This window comes from Macaca thibetana, chromosome 19 (genome assembly GCF_024542745.1).
Source record: "Macaca thibetana thibetana isolate TM-01 chromosome 19, ASM2454274v1, whole genome shotgun sequence".
NCBI classification, from domain to species: Eukaryota; Metazoa; Chordata; class Mammalia; order Primates; family Cercopithecidae; genus Macaca; species Macaca thibetana.
In genome coordinates this window covers 46,838,896-46,855,766 of record NC_065596.1, presented here as the reverse complement: position 1 = coordinate 46,855,766, position 16,871 = coordinate 46,838,896, and the positions used below count along the sequence as shown (strand labels likewise).

Sequence of the window (16,871 nt, the reverse complement as noted above, 5' to 3'; positions counted from 1 at the left end):
CTTCTACAGAGAGTAGCTTGGCCAGGTCAAAACCCTCAGGACAGACCCCTGGGTATGTCAGCACATGGAGGACTGAGCCCATCACGACCACGGAGTAAGTCGGGATGAATCACTGCAGCTCTGAACCCCTGCTCTGTCCCAGGCTCCTGTTCCTGCATCTCAACAAGCCATGTTCCACAGGGTTCCTGGGTAACTCCCCACTTCCTCCTGCACCACCATGGGGAAGGTGTGGTGTCCACAGGACAATCAGATGGGCAGAGAAGAGAGGACACCAAAGATGGTCAGGAAGAAATGAGAAACCCTGAGCCCCAGCTCAGCTACCAGACTCCAGGGAGCAATAGTGACTGAGAACGGACCCTTTGACTATGGGACTCACAGCCCCCACTGAGCAACCAGCACAGGCCTCTCCTCCCAAGGGGCACGAGAGATTCACCCTGCACACCTCCAGGAAGGACACTTTCCTCTGGGACACCCAGGTCCTGAATATCCATCCTTGGAAGCTGCAGTCAAGCTAGACACAATTAGAGAAAGGAAGGGTTCCTGTCACCAGGCGACACACAACTCACCCACAGCACAATGGGGTGTCCCTGTGACAGGGAGCTGGTGCAGCTCCAACCTCCTGCACTGAAGGGGAGAGTCAGATGGGGATGAAAGAGGGCAAAGGACATGAATGTGCACCCCAAACCAGAGCCATTGGGACAGCAGGAGGCTGAGGCCCAGGACTGTACTTGCCCAACCTACAGGGTATGTGTGTGACTGTGTGTGTCTGTGTGTGTCTCTTTTGTGTGTGTGTTTGTGTTTCTGCACATAGTGTGTGTTGAGGATTGGTGACAGAATCACTGCTGAAAAAGGCAGAGGCCTCCACAATTCCCAGGGACCTGACACACAGACAAAAGGAAAAAGAGAAGGAGGGACAAGGAGGCTGGACAGAGAGGGGAGGGGACAGAGGGGTGTCCTGGGCACAGACCCCACCCATGAGCCTGAGAAGTGCTCCTGCCCCGGGAAGAGGTTCAGCACAGAAAGAGGAAGGACAGCACAGCTGACAGCCGTGCTCAGAAAGTTTCTGGATCCCAGGATCATCTCCACAGAGGAGAACATGCAGGCAGCACAGGCCATGGGGCCCCTCTCAGCCCCTCCCTACACACTACACATCACCTGGAAGGAGCTTCTACTCACAGGTGAGGAGAGAACTTCCTGGGAGAGGACAGGAGGAGGAAGCAGAATGATTGGATGGGATTTCCTGGACAGGATGCGGTTCTAAAAAATAAAAGAAGTCAGCACTTTGGGAGGCTGAGGTGGGTGGATCATGAGGTCAGGAGATCAAGACCAGTCTGGTCAACATAGTGAAGTCTCCTCTCTACTAAAACTACAAAAACTTAACCAGGTGTGGTGGTGTGCTCCTGTAACCCTAGCTACTCGGGAGGCTGAGGCAGGAGAATTGCATGAACCTGGGAGGCAGAGGTTGCAGTGAGCCGAAATGGCGCCACTGCATGCCAGCCTGGGCGACAGTACGAGACTCTGTCTCAAAAAGAAAAAAAAAAAAAATACAGGAAAGAAGGCTCTGTTGGAGCCTGGATAGGGGAATATATACCAGAGAGGGACACGGGTCAAAACAGGAAAATCACATTGCACTGGAATTGGTAAGAGGTAGGAAAATCTCAAGTGTTCTTTTTTGCTGGTTAATCATCACTGGACACCACATTTTGAAAAATGATAATAATAACTATTGTCAGATGACACTTTAAATGAAAATATAAACAGGGCATGAAACACTGTCCTCAGCAAAAAAACATCAACAATTGGAGAAAGACAAAAAAAAAAACCCTGGGCAGGGTGAGGACCCGGGGAACTCTCACATGTACAGGAATCTACAGCCTCTCCAAGGCACTGGTGTGCAACCAAGATCAAAAGTCCCTGTCCTTATGGAACTCATGCTGTCATGGGGGGAAGACAGACATGCAAAGAGATCTAGAATGTGAGGTCAGGTGTTGACAAGAGCTCTGAAGGGAGCAGAGCAGGGAAAGGCCAGAAAGGGAAGACCCAGGGTATCCAAAGGAAGTGTCAGGAAAGAAGTCTAAGGATGCCCTGATGCGAGCAGGACCTGAAGGCAGTGTGGAGAGAGCTGTGCAGACCCCTGGGGAAGAGGATTCCAAACAGAAAAATGCCAAGGTCGGAAGTGTTGAAGGAATGGGGGTCGTGCTGCTGACCTTGACCCAGTAGGACAGTAGGACACACACACACACACACAAACACACACACACACAAAAGGGTGAATGTGTGTGTCCTACTGGGGTGTGTGTGTGTGTGTGTGTGTGTTTCTTCAAGGCTGATGACTGAAGAGATCCTCTCAGGACGCAGGGCCCCATCTTTTCACCCCCCCAATACATAGGTCTCAATATTGACTGATGCTCTCTCCACCTCCTCCTAGCATCACTTTTAATCTTCTGGAACCCGCACACCACTGCTCAAGTCACAATTGAAGCCCAGCCAGCCAAAGTTTCTGAGGGGAAGGATGTTCTTCTACTTGTCCACAATTTGCCCCAGAATCTTGCTGCCTGCATCTGGTACAAAGGGCAAATAATGGACCTCCAACATTACATTACAGCATATGTAATAGATGCTGAAACAATTATATTTGGGCCTGCATACAGTGGACGAGAAACAGTATATTCCAATGCATCCCTGCTGATCCAGAATGTCACCCAGAAGGACACAGGATCCTACACCATACATATCATACAGCGAGGTGATAAGACTAAAGGAGTAACTGGACATTTCACCTTATACCGTGAGTGATTCCACATGATCCCTGGGTGTTGGGGGGCGGGGTCACTTCTACTTTGCAAACACAGGATGGTCAGGCCTGGACTGTGCCTGTGTCCCTCTCTGCATTATATCCCATGTTTGGGTTTTGGCATTTAGTGCAGGACACACACAGAGGAGACAAACTACAACAGATCAGAATTCCTTTCCTGCCTCCAGACCCTGTAGACACTTGCTGCACAGGAAGGACAGTCTGATGGGGTGGGGGGTGCTCAGCAGGAGGAGATCAGTCTCAGCCAAGCACCTCATGCCCTCTTCATAAATTTGACAATGAGAAAGACCCTGGAGAAGTGAGTAGGGCTTTGCCAAAGAGGACCCCTGAGATACTCTCAGAGAAGCTCAGCCCAAGAAGCCTCAACCTCAGACCCCTGTCCCTAAATCCTTACTCCAGATAAAGCTGAGGAGCCTGTGCCAGGGCTGGGTTGTGGCAGGGCTTACTGGTACCAAGGATTTACCAGCTGTCTGAGGACTGTGTCTCCTGGAGCTGCTCACCAGCCAGGGCTCAGCCCTCAGAGCCTCATCTAGGCAAGGACAGAGCTTTCTTCACCTCACACTCAGAGTGGAGAGGACAGAAAGACAAGCTTTGTAGGCCATCAGCCAACTGCCTTGCAAGGCTTAGGACACTCCATAGAAACTCTAATGTCCCCAGAAGCAGAAACAGAAGAGAGAAAATGTACCTGGCAGCAGCTTGTCCACAGGGATCTGACCTAAAGGTGCTCTCTCATGGAAGTGAATAATAATAAATGCTGTTTGTGTGAACACCTCCACTGTGCCAAGCATTAGGTCAGGTGACTGTGAAGAATTTACAATTTATTCACAGATAGCATGAAAAGCCACAGTCCATTTGCCATTTAGCTTATTTGACTGAGAGAAAACTGAGGCACAGGAAGGCACAGTCACTAAACCAGTCACACAAACACAAAAGGCAGATCAGGGTCACATGAGGTCTGTCTGCAGCCACAGGCCCATCCTCTCCTCCACCAGAAGTGAGGGCTTATTGGGTTCCAAGGACCCCATAGTCATTTATTGGCTCAAATCCTCTCTTAGGCATCCAAACCTCAGAGGAGAGAGAGCAAATGCTCAGCTGATTAGTCTGCACTTCAGAACTAAATTACCTGCCTCAACTGTCAGAGTCAGTGCAAAAAAATGTCCAGGCCTCCACCTAAGATCTTAACTCCTATCACTGAACCTGAAATCCTATGTTTCCCAAAGTGTCCATGTCACTGGCATGACAGGATAAAGGAGAGGACCTTGTTTTCTTTCACCACTCACACCCCGCACCAGCACAGGCCCAGTGAGAGACACACACTCAGGAGCTCTCGCATAACAAATGAAGGAATTGAATGAAGGAATGAATGATCCATAACCTCTTTAGAGGCTGAATCTTGGATGCAGAATCCTAGGAAGTTCTAGCCACACCTGTCCCTTGTCCTTCAGAGGCTGACAGCCATGTTTCATCCCCCCACTACCTCTTGCCCCTAAAGCCACCCCACTTCATGTGTAACTCTGAAGCTCTTTGGCCACTGGAGGATTTTCAGGGCTCCCTGGTCCTGGACTGTGGAACTGGGGGTACCTGGTCCTTGGGGTCTCTGAAGTCACTGTAGCCCCCACTGTTCTCTGCCAGGCTGTCTCTGCCTCTCTCTGCTTCTCTGTGTCCCTCATCTTCCTCCCGCTTCATTCTACCTGGCAAGCCCTGTCCTGCACAGCTTCTTCCTCCACCCCTAGGCCTTCCCCAGACACTCCCTCTAACTAGGCTGACTGTTCTGTTCCCTTCCTGCTAACACTGTGGTCTGGCCCACCTCCCAGGAAATGGGAAAGGCACAGAAATCACCTGGAACTGCCACTCCTGCCAGGCTTCATCTCCAGCCAATGTCCCCAGGTCACTAAGCAAATGAGCTTCCACTGTATCCCCATCCAGGGCTCTTTCCCTTTGTGAAGCTGATCTGTGGACAAGACTGTGGGACAGGGAAAGGCAGCTCCTCCATCCACTCTTATAATTCCCAGACAAGTTTTTCTGGCCTCCTGCACAAACAAAACCAATTGATCCCGATGGTGATTTGCAGTAAAGAAAGATTTTAATGACTCCAAGTCTGCCAAACAGGAGGACAGAGGTTTATTATTACTCAAATCAGCCTCCCTAGTGGATCAGGGGTTAGAGATTTTCAAGGATAGTTTCAGGGGCACAGGACTAAAAAATGGGTACTGCTGATTGTTTGGGGATGGAATCATGGGGGCGGAGGGAAATGATCTGTTTGTGCTTGAATCCGCCTCTAGGTGGGGACCACGTGACTGGCTGAACCATTAGTCATGGGTATGGATGAGGTCAGCCGGTTGCCAGAATGCAAAGAATGAGAAACATCTCAAAAGACCAATCTCAGGTTCTACAATAGTGATGTTATCTATAGGAGCAATTAGTTACAAATTTTGTAAACTCTGGCCAAATGACATTTGAGGAGTAAGGGATTATAGAAACTGTGCCTACATTTTAGCAGAATTCAGTTTCCTCCTGTAATCTTACTCTCATGGTCTTTCACCAGTTTTACAAAGGCAATCCCTGGGCAAAAGAAGGGTATTAGTGTTATGGAGGAACTATTATCATTCTTGCTTCAAAGTTAAACCATAAACTACATTCCACCCATGGTTAGCCTGGCCTATGTCCAGGAATGAGTGAGGACAGCCAGCCTGAGACTAGATGCCAGATGGAGTCAGCCATGCTAGTTTGCTGTCACTATTGTAATCTTTGCACTGACTCACCAGGGTGTCAAAGGCTGGACAGGTCTACAGTCTCCAAAGCCCACGGGCTGATTTCACCCATTTCACTCGTGACTCCATCCTCAACCTACCATGGAGCTCACATTCTCCAGTCACTTCCTAGAGACTTCTGGTTTCCTGTCATGCATATAACAAGCTTGAAATTTGTCAATCGGCTCTAACAGTAAGTAAAAAGCTGAAAAACCTCAAAAGTCAACAACTCATTAAAATCCCTCAGAGATGGCCAGTCACAGTGGCTCACGCCTGTAATCCCAGCACTTTGGGAGGTTGAGGTGGGTGGATCACGAGGTCAGGAGATTGAGACCATCCTGGCTAACATGGTGAAACCCTGTCTCTACTAAAAATACAAACAAATTAGCTGGGCATGGTGGTGGGCACCTATAGTCCCAGCTACTCGGGGGACTGAGGAGGGAGAATGGTGTGAACCTGGGAGGCATAGCTTGTTTGAGCCACGATCGTGCCACTGCACTCCAGTCTGGACAACAGAGCGAGACTCTGTCTCAGAAAAAAAAAAAAAAGGGGGCTGTTAGAGAAATGAAGAATGCTTTTGATGCTTACTGGTAGACTGTACACAGCTGAGGAAAGAATCCCTGGCTTGAGGATGTGTGAATAAAAACTGCCAAAACTGAAACAGGAAACTTCAAAAAAGAGGGGGAAAGAAAGCGGAACAACATATTCAACTTCATATTTAATACTTCGTATTGACAATAGCAATTTTTAAATGTTGTAGTTGTGGGACAACTACCAAGGCTGTAACATACACATAATGGGAATACTGGTGGTGTCGGGGACCTGTTGAAGGTGGCCAGGTGGGTGCTACCTGATGGTTTTATTGCCTGTGCCACATACGATTGTTTCCTCCTGATGGTGCCATTTTCATAAGTTGGGGTTCCTCGTGTGGGGGACACATGAGCCATTGGCGTCTCACTTAGACTCTTCGTAATTCACACAAACTTAACCTCCAGTTGTATTTCCTGAGTTAAGAGAAAATGAAGAAAGCATTTCACATACCTGTTTTGGGCTCCTCCCCATTTTTCCTAACTCTGCACAGAAATTAGAAACAGGGAGTTCTTTCTATATTTACTAACATAACACATCCCTTCTTTTAATTCGGCATCATTCCTCCCTTTATGTAATTGACACACTGGCCAGTTCTGTCCTTTTGATGGGACTCTCTCTACTTAAGGAGTTGCTAATTTCAAATCACCTTTGGCATCTTTCTTTGAGCATAATGTGATCCTGCTGGAATTCACGGCACACCTAAACCTTAATTGGGCATCAAGAGAAATACTACCAGCAATTGATCTTAGATGTTTGGACCATCCGTAACAATTTCCACTTACGACAACATTTTAATGTTTCCTCCAAATTTTGTTTTGTTTTGTTACTAGAGTCAGAACATATCTTGAGGTCTAAACTCCTGACAACTTTTTATGGGAAAATTACAGTATTACAAATTGAGCATCCCAAATCCAGAAATCCAAAATCAGAAATGCTCCAAAATCCAACACTTCTGACCATTGATGTGATGCTAAAAAGAAGTGCTCACTGGAGCATTTTGGATTTTAAATTTTTCATATGTGGGATGCTAACCCAGTACATCTACAGCATTTATTCCAAAATTTAAAAAAAAAAAAAGTTAGAACTCCAAAACACTTGGTTTTAAGCTTTTTGCATAAGGAACACTTTATCTGTATGAACTGCAGGCATGAAGCTGCACAGGAGATCTCTAGATCCTTCTCATCCTGCATAACGGAAACCACACACCCAGGGAACAATGCCCTATTCCCCCGACCCCAGCTCCTGGAAACTACTATTCTACTCTCTGATTCACTCTGGAATCCACTGAGATGAGGTACATCGAGTAGTCAAACTCATAGAATCAGAGAGTAGAATGTCTAATGACAGAAAGTTTCTGCAAGACTTCTTCCCAAATATTGGTCTAATAGCCACCAAACATATATGGTGCATGAGGGCCAGACTTCCATCATCAGTTCATGTTTGTCCTTTTCACCAGTCAGTTCTGCATTTGCAAACATCCACATGTATTTCTAGAAAGATCCACATGGTCCTCACCTGCCCTCTACAGGGGGAAGGGAACATCATGGACCCAGAACAGGGAACATGGTCTTGATCCAAGCTATCAGCTCTTGCCTGTCCCCTTCACTCTTTGTAGGTCATTCCTTGGACTCTGCTCTATCTTTAGAGGTCACTGGCTAAAGTCAGTCACTATGAGACAGCTGGGAAAACTGCCCCACCTTGCGGTTCCACTGCCTGATGACTGAACTGACCTCCAGGCTTGACTCTGGTCTCCCCAGTGTTATTTCTGCTGAAGTACCCAGTCCCAGGCCAGACTTCCCAGTACCCAAAGGGTTTAAGGACAATGGGAAGTTCCATCATCCATCTATAGGATGTCCTTGGAAAGGGAAGCTGCAGAGAAAACATACCTTGGGGGACAAAGTAAGACTGAAACTAAGAAGATTTGAGCACTGCCGGCTCCAGGTGAGGACCACAGGGTGGGTCAGGCAGGCAGTTGGAGAGGGAGGGACTCAGAGAGGCAACAGGGTCTGTGACTACTGGTCCCATGTCTTTCCATGACCTAATACTGCTGCTCAATTCACACTTGAGAAAGTCTGTGCTTCTCCCACATAAAGCAGGCAGCCTCACAATCTCTGAGCCCTCAGATTGCCATGTGTCTCTCTTGTAACACACACTCCTGCGATGGGCTTTTAAGGACTTGGGTGAGCTGAGAGGTGGGAAATGCCAACTCTGATTGAAAAATGTCTTTGGAGGAATCAAAGGTGCCACACAGGGCAATCTTCTCTCTGTCATGTGCACAGTGGAGACTCCCAAGCCCTCCATTTCCAGCAGCAACTTAAACCCCAGGGAGGCCATGGAGACTGTGATCTTATCCTGTGATCCTGACACTCAGGACGTAAGCTACCTGTGGTGGATAAACGGTCAGAGCCTCCCTATCAGTCACAAGTTGCAGCTGTCCAAAACCAACAGGACCCTCATTATATTTGGTGTCACAAAGGATACTGCAGGACCCTATGAATGTGAAATGAAGAACCCAGTGAGTTCCAGCCGCAGTGACCCAGTCACCCTGAATCTCCTGCATGAGTATTTTCTGTTCCTCTGTGAGCCAGGCTGCCATCCGAAATACACATGGCCAGAGGCCAGGCCTCTCAGTCCCTCTCAGGTCCAAGTACAGAGACCTTTACCCCTGGACATCAAAGCTGGCCATGACTACTAAGAGTAGGCTTAGGCTTGATCAACAATGGGAGAGAAGAGGCTGCTCCTGTTATGGGAGATTCAGGGTCCACAGCTTATGATGGGAGAAACAGGGGAATGTCTCAGGCTCCAGATCAGTGAACACAGCAGGGATTTGACTGGGACTTCAGTGTTGTGACTTAGCTCACAGGGTCACTGTGGCCCTTCCACAGACCAGGATTTACCCTTTCCACTGACAATATCACCTGTGACTTTATTCTCTTTGCTCCAGATGGCCTGGATGCCCCCACCTTTTCTTATTCATACACCTATTAATATACAGGGGAACTCCCCAAGCTCTCCTGCCTCACAGACTCTCACCCACTGGCACAGCATTCTTGGCTGATTGATGGGAAGTTCCAGCAATCAGCACAAGTGTTCTTCATCTCCCAAATCACTAAAACATATACAGGGGTCTATGTCTGTTTCATCCATAACTCAGCCACTGGTGGAACAAATCTCATAATCAAGAGGATCATAATCCATGGTAAGTGGATCCCTGGAGCATTGGCAATATGTTTTCCAGTGAAGTCTATCTGGCTATCAGGGAAGAGCCACCTGCCCTCTGCAAAGGGAGAGGGAAAAAAAAAAAACCCAGGACAGGGAACATATTTCTGCTCCAAAACCACCAGCTTTTGCCTGTCCCCTTCACCCTTCTAGATCATTCTTTAGACTACACACTAACAATGAACAATCTGAAAGGAAATTAAGAAAAGAATTTCAATTAACATTAACATCAAAAGGAATAAAATATTTTGGAATAAGTTAAACCCAAAAGTCAAAGGGTTATACCCTGAAAACTCCAAAACATTACTGAAAGAAACTAAAGATGACATCAATATATGAAAAGACATTTCATTCTCATGGATTGGAAGAATCAATATTGTTAGGAAGACAATATTACCCAAAGTGAGTTCCAGATTCAAAGCAACCCCTACCAGAATTCCAGTAACATTTTTTGCAGAATTACAAAAATCTGTCCTAAACCTGACCTGACAGGTTCGCATTAATGACTGCCACAACAGAGACACAGAAAAATATGCAACCATGAAAAGGTGGAAAGTTTTGATTACATAGAAAATAGCAAACAGCCTTTCTCATATCCCAAAGCCCTCAAAAATATACGAGTGCAGCATGGCCAGTATGGAATTGATCAAAAACTAATCACCAAGCTAGAAATGTGGTGACAGAAAAAAAAAACATCAAGAATGTATTTGGCCTATCACCTCCCACTTTTGCATACTAATCTGATGCTGAAAAGAAATGCTCACTGGAACATTTTAGATTTTGAATCTTTCAGATTTGGGATGCTAAACCAGGAAGTATATGACAAATATTTCAGAATCAAAAAAAACACTTTTTGTCCTAAGTCTTATGCATAAGAAATACTCAATCTGTGTGAACTGTAGGCATCAAACTGTACAGCAGATCTCTAGAACCTCCACATCTGGCATAACAGAAACTGCACACCCATGAACAACTTCTGATTTTCTCCACTCCCAGTTCCTGGCAACCAGCAGTCTCTTCTCAGATTCACTTCGGAATCCACATCCATGAGGTCCCTAGAGTAGTCAAACAAATGGAATCGGAGAGTAGAGTGTCCAATGAAAGAAAATGTTTGCAAAAGTTCTCCCTAAATTTGTCTCATATCCATCAAACACACATGGTCCACGAGGACCAGATTTCCAGAAGTACATTCCCACCCTTTCCACCAGTCAGTTCTGCATTTGCAAATCTCCACATATATTTCTGGACAGGTCCACATAGACCTCACCTGCCCTCTGCAGAAGGAGAGGAAACTTACAGAACCCAGAACAGGGAACATGGTTCTACTCCAAAGCCACCAGCTCTTGCCTGTCCCCTTCACTCTTTCTAGATCATTCCCTGCACTCTGCTCTATCTTTGGAGGTCACTGGCTCAAGTAAGTCACCATGAAACACCAGCAAAAACACTGCCCCACCTTGTGCCTACACTGCCAGATGACTGAACTGACCTCCAGGCTTGACTCTGGTCTCCCCTGTCTTATTTCTGCTGAAACATCCAGTCTCAGGCCAGGCTGCTCAGTATCTTCAGGGTTTCAGGACAATGGGAAGTCCCATTATTGCTCATCTGTAGAATGTCCTTGGAAATGGAAGCTGCAGAGAAATCACATCTAAAGGGGGAAAGTAGGATGGAATTTGGAAGGGGCATAGGAGTTGCACATTCCAGGTAAGGAACCCAAGGTGAGCCAGTCAATCAGCTGATTAGAGAGGGACTGGGAGGGGTACCAGGGGCTGTGACTCCCACTCACATGTCTGTCCATGACCCAACACTGTTCCTCAATTCACACTTGAGAAAGTCTGTGCTTCCCTAAGACAGAGCACGCAGCCTCACAGTCTTTGAGCACTTAGATCATCATGCATGCCTTGTAACACACGCACCAGCTATTGACTTTCAAGGACTTGGGTGGGCTGAGAGGTGGGAGATGCCAACTCTGATTGAAGGATGTCTGTAGAAGAATCAAAGGTGCCACACAGGACAATCTTCTCTCTGTTACCCACACAGTGGAGCTGCCCAAGCCGTACATCACCAGCAACAACTTCAACCCCATGGAGAATAAGAATGTTGTAGCCTTAACATGTGAACCTAAGACTCAGAACTACACCTACGTTTGGTGGGTAAACGGTCAGAGCCTCCCGGTCACTCCCAGGCTAAAGCAACCTGGTGAAAACAGGATCCTCATTCTAGCCAATGTCACAAGAAATGACACAGGATCCTACGAATGTGAAATACAGGATCGAGTTGGTAGCATTCGCAGTGACCCAGTCACCCTGGATGTCCTCTGTGAGTATATTTGGGTCATCTGTGGGCCAGGCCACCAGCTTAAATCCAAATGACCAGAAGTCAGGCATCTCAGTCTCTCTCAGGTCCAAGTACAGACACTGTTATTTCTGGACACCCGAGCAGGCCATGACTCCCTGCCCTGGGGAAACCTGGGTAGGCACAGCCTTAACCAAGAATATAAGGGGAGGGGATGCTCTTGTCATGGGAGACTTGGGGTCTACAGCTTGTGATGGGAGAAACAGGTGAATACCTCAGGCCTTGGCTCAGTGAACACAGAAGGGGTTTGGCTCGGCCTTGAGGGTGTGTCTTGGCTCAGAGGGACACTCTGTCCCTTTAAGAGACCAGGAGCATCCCCTTCCCTCAGACTACATCACCTGTGTCTTTATTCTCTTTACTCCAGATGGTCCAGACGTCCCCAGGATTATCCCTCCATTCACCCATTACCATTCAGGAGAAAACCTCTACTTGTCCTGCTTCGCGGACTCTAACCCACCGGCAGAGTATACTTGGACGATTAATAGGAAGTTTCTTCAATCAGGACAAAAGCTCTCTATCCCCCATATTACTACAAAGCATAGCGGGCTCTATGGTTGCTCTGCTCGTAACTCAGCCACTGGCAGGGAACGTTCCATACTCACGAGGATCAAAGTCTCTCGTAAGTGGATCCTTGCATCATTGGCAATAGGGTTTTAGGTGGAGTCTATCTGGTTTTCAGAGAAGAGTCAGGAAAACATTTTAATTCCCAGCCTGTGTCCCATGGGCAGAAGCAAATCCTAAATTCTCCTCCTGAACCCTCCCAATTTGTCTCTACAGACCCTCTTCTCTTTCTTTTTCTGTTTTCTCATGGCTGACCTTGTGTCCAGCCTGAGAAAAGTAGGGAGGGGGCTTTGAGCCCTATGTGGTGGAAGAGGCTTCAGAGAGGTGGAAGAGGCTTCACAGAGGGACAAGGAGAGTCTTCAAGATCAAATTGCTTTTCGCTGTCACCAACACATCCATTTCTGCCACATCTTTGATTTCTTTTACCTACTCCATGAGCTACAAGGAACATCTGAGGCTTTGAAACAAGCTCACGTTTTTCCCCCAAATGAGAGGAGGAAGCCCCTTGGATGAGAGAGGGGCAGCTCAGACTGCTGCCTGCTCTGCTCCGGGCTTCTCCAGTGACTGGCCCTGCCTGACTCCACCTGGGGTGGGACAAGCAAGTGTGGAGAAAGAGCCCTGGTGGCCTGTCCTGAATTCAGCTAAATCGAGCTGCCAGTTGAAGTGAAGCCTAGTCTGCAGGGAAATAAGAACAGAGGGAGCCTCCGGGCAGACTCTTGAACTGTGTCCTGGCTCTGAAGTCACCGGCTGTATGAGGCTGTGGGCATAACACGTGGGACACAGCACAGAGGACAGTGAGTGATGCACACTTGGAGAAATAGTGAGATTCACCTCTTGGGCTCTGCATGACAGGAAAGGGGCAATGCCAAAAAGTGTGTATTTATAGAGTGTAAGACTACCAGGACACTTTATATATATATCTAATATAAGACTTATCATTAACGAAGTGTGCAATTTAGTGTTGTGTAACCATCACACTATCCATTTCCAGAACTTTTTCCTTTTACCATATTAAACCTCTGGATCCAAAAAACAGTAACTCTCACTCCTCCCCCTAACCCTTAGCACCCACCATTCTACTTTCTGTCTCTATGTAACTAGCTATTCTATCTTTTATAAATGGAATTATATAATAATTATCCTTTTGTGTCTGGCTTACTTCAGTTAGCATAATGTCTTCAAGTTTCATCCTTTTTGCACGATGTATTGGAATTTTATTCCTTGTAAGGTTGAATAGCATTTTAATGTATTTAGATACACTTCATTTGCCTACCCACTTATCTTTCAATGGACAATGGACTTTTCCGTTGCTTCCATTTTTTGGCTATTGTGAGTAATGCTTCTCTGACCATCAATGTGCAAATACTTGTTCAAATTTCCTTCCATTCTATAGGCAGTATGTCCAGAAGTGGAATTGCTGGATCGAATGGTAATTTATTGTTTAATTTTTTGAGAAATAGCCATACCACTTCTTACAGTAGCTATAACATTTCCCATTCCCATCAGCAATGCACTAGAGCTCCAATTTTTCCATCTATTTGAAAACACTTGTTTTGTGTTCCTGTCGTTATTGTTTATCAAAGCCATCCTAAAGTGTGTGAGGTGGTGTCACATTGTGGTTTCGATTTGTATATCTCTAAGTATTCGTGACACTGAGGAACTCTGCATGGGCTTATTGGATATTTGTATATCTTCCTTGAAGAAAACTCTATTTTAATCCTTTGTTCATTTTTTAATTGGGTTTTTGGATGTTTGCTGTTGTTGACTTGTAGTTTTTCATGTATTTTGGAAATTAATTTCTTATCATACTTAAAATTTGCAAATATTTTTCTCATTTCATGGGTTGCCTTTTTACTTTCTTGATAATGCTCTTTGATATATAAAAGGATTTGATTTTTATGAAATCCAATTTATCCATTTTATTTATTGCCTATGCTTTAAATAAAATTTACAACCAAAAAACCATTGTGAAATCCAATATCATGAAGCTTTTCTCCTATGTTTTCTTCTAAGAGTTGTATAGCTTTTACTTTTAAATTAGATCTTTGATCTATTGTGGGTTAATTTTTGTATATAGTGTTAGGTAAAGGTTCCACTCATTCTTGCCCTTGGATATCCAGCTTGCCCAATATCATTTCATCAGAACACTGTCCTTTCCCCATTGAATGATCTTGGCACACTCAATGAAAATCATTTTGCCATATATGCAGGTCTTTCTTTCTGGGTTCTTTGTTCTATTTCACTAATTTCTATGTCCTCCTTTATTCCAATACCACACTGTATTGGTTACTTGGGCTTTGTAGTAAATGCTGAAATCAGGAAGTGTGAGTCCTCCAGCCTCATTCTTCCTCTTCAAAGTTGTTTGTCTATTTAGAGTCATGAAATTCAATACAAATTTTAGGACAGATTTTTCCTTTTCTGCAATAATGTCACTGAGATTCTGATAGGAATTGTATTGAATCTGCAACTCACTTTTGGTAGCATTGTCTTCCTAACAATATTGAGTCTTCTAATTCATGAAAACAAAATGTTTTTCAATTTATTGCTGTCATCATTAAGCAATATTTTATGGATTTCAGGTATAATCATTTCACCTCTTTGGTTAAACTTATTCCTAAATATTTTATCTTTTTGATATTAATACAAATTAAATTTTTTTTCTTAATTTCCCTTCAGATTGTTCATGGTTAGTGTATTGAAATACGACTGATGTTTGAATATTGATTTTGTATTGTGCAACATTACTGAATTCATTTATTAATTCTAATAGGTTTATTGCATCTTTAGGATTTTCTACATATAAGTTCAAGTTATCTGTGAACAGAAATAATTTTACTCCCTTCTTCCAGTTTGAATGTCTTTTTTTAAATTCTTGCCTAATTTTTCTGACTAGACCTTTCAATACTACATTGAATAGACATGTCAAAAGCAGCATCCTTGTCTTGTTCCTGCTCATATAGGGAAAGCATTCAGTCTTTCTCCGTTGAGTATGATGTTAGCATTGGGTTTTTCACATATTGTCTTTATGTTGAGGTGGTTTCCTTCCATTCTTAGTTGGAATGTTTTTATTATGAAAAAATATTGAATTTCATCAAATACTTTTATTGATTCAATCTTATTACTGATTATAGCTCTGGGCCAGCCCAGGCTGAAATACAGTGGTGTGATTATGGTTCCCTGCAGCCTCAACCTCCTGGGCTCAAGCAATTCTCCTTCTTCAGTCTCCCAAGATACGAGGACTACAGATGCATGCCAATATGACCAGCTAAATGGTTTTTACATTTTTTTTGTAGAGAGAGGGTCTCCCCGGGTTACCTATGCCGGTCCAAACACCTGGCCTCAAGAAATCCTCCCACTGTGACCTCCCAAAGTGCTAGGATTAAAATATGACCCACCACGCTCAGACTCCATTTTCATTTCTGATTTTAGCAATTTTAATCTTCTCTCTTTTTTTCTTAGTCAGTCTAGTTAATGGTCATCAATTTTATTGATTTTATTTTGAAGAATCAACTTTTGGTTTCAATAATTTCCTCTATCTTTTTCCATTCTCCATTTTATTTTTATCCACTCTAATCCTTATTGTTTCCTTCATTCACAGTGTTGGGTTTACTTTGTTCTTCTTTCATATCCTGAAGTATGAGACAGCTTGCTTCATACCATTCTTTTAAAGGTTTAATGTAGTCAATGAAACAAGATGCCACACGCAGAGGAACCAATGTCAGCTGCTATATTACTACCATCATCATTAGCCTTGAGGTCAAATAGTCCTAGAATCAAATCTCAGATCCACTTATTACTAGCCATATGACACCAGGAAAGATTTTACACTACTCTAAGCTTCTATCTTTTCATAAGCAAGACGGAAATAATGTCTACCTGACAGGGTTATTGTGTGAATTAAATGATGTACAGATATTTAGCACAGGCCCTGGTACACAGGAAGTGCACCTCAACAGTACCTAACTATTTCCATATATATATAGAAAAAGAGGCAACACATAAAACACTAGGACATGGTTACTGACTACTTGTGGAAGAGAAAGGAAAAAAGCTAAGTGCAAAGAATCAACCCTGGTATGATAGTTTTTACTAACTGAAATGCATCCGTTAGGATTGGATGGGATTAGACATATAAGATAATTTATCAGGGAAGACACCTCTGAGAGAATGTGGGGCAGGCATGAAGGTAGTATGGGAGAACCCACAGACCCCTATGCAAAGCTGACTCCTGTGAAAAAGAAAGAGAAAGAAGCTTTAGGTATCAATGCAGTTCTAAGAGACTTTTTGCAAGGATGATCGGGAATCCTCCAACCAGTCACCCACTAGAGTTAAAGAGAGCCTCAGAGAACTAGGCTTGCTTTCACGCCCTTGCTGGGAACCTGTGAGAAGGAAGCTTTCTGTGCAAAGGAGGTGGTGAATTTGAAATGCACTGACCTGGGCCTTCTGTCAATCAGGTCCCTGCCACGGAGACCTGGCAGGGTCTCATTCATGGCTGCCACAACAGAGACACTGAGAAAAAGATGCAACCATGAAAAGGTGGAAAGGTGGAAAGTTCTAATGACATAGAAAATAGCAATCAGCCT

The 16,871-nt window shown here is 44.8% G+C and overlaps 1 protein-coding gene across 1 annotated transcript; it reads left to right on the top strand.

The window, feature by feature from the left end:
- The first annotated feature begins 988 nt into the window (after positions 1-988).
- On the top strand, positions 989-15,649 carry LOC126941808 (putative pregnancy-specific beta-1-glycoprotein 7). Its single transcript, XM_050768573.1, has 7 exons — positions 989-1,178; positions 2,429-2,788; positions 8,436-8,714; positions 9,773-9,777; positions 11,418-11,691; positions 12,092-12,346; positions 15,582-15,649. The coding sequence occupies exons 1-7, from the start codon at positions 1,097-1,099 to the stop codon at positions 15,647-15,649; spliced, it is 1,323 nt and encodes a 440-aa protein (XP_050624530.1). The 5' UTR covers positions 989-1,096.
- The last annotated feature ends 1,222 nt before the right edge of the window (positions 15,650-16,871 follow it).

What these genes read in the sequence shown, in the direction of transcription:
- LOC126941808 (XM_050768573.1), top strand. Translation starts at nt 1,097, where the DNA reads ATGCAGGCAGCACAGGCCATGGGGCCCCTCTCAGCCCCTCCCTACACA. An exon ending in AGTCACCCTGGATGTCCTCT is followed by an intron (nt 11,692 to 12,091) that starts GTGAGTATATTT and finishes TCTTTACTCCAG; the next exon opens with ATGGTCCAGACGTCCCCAGG. An exon ending in CACGAGGATCAAAGTCTCTC is followed by an intron (nt 12,347 to 15,581) that starts GTAAGTGGATCC and finishes TTTTTTTTGTAG; the next exon opens with AGAGAGGGTCTCCCCGGGTT.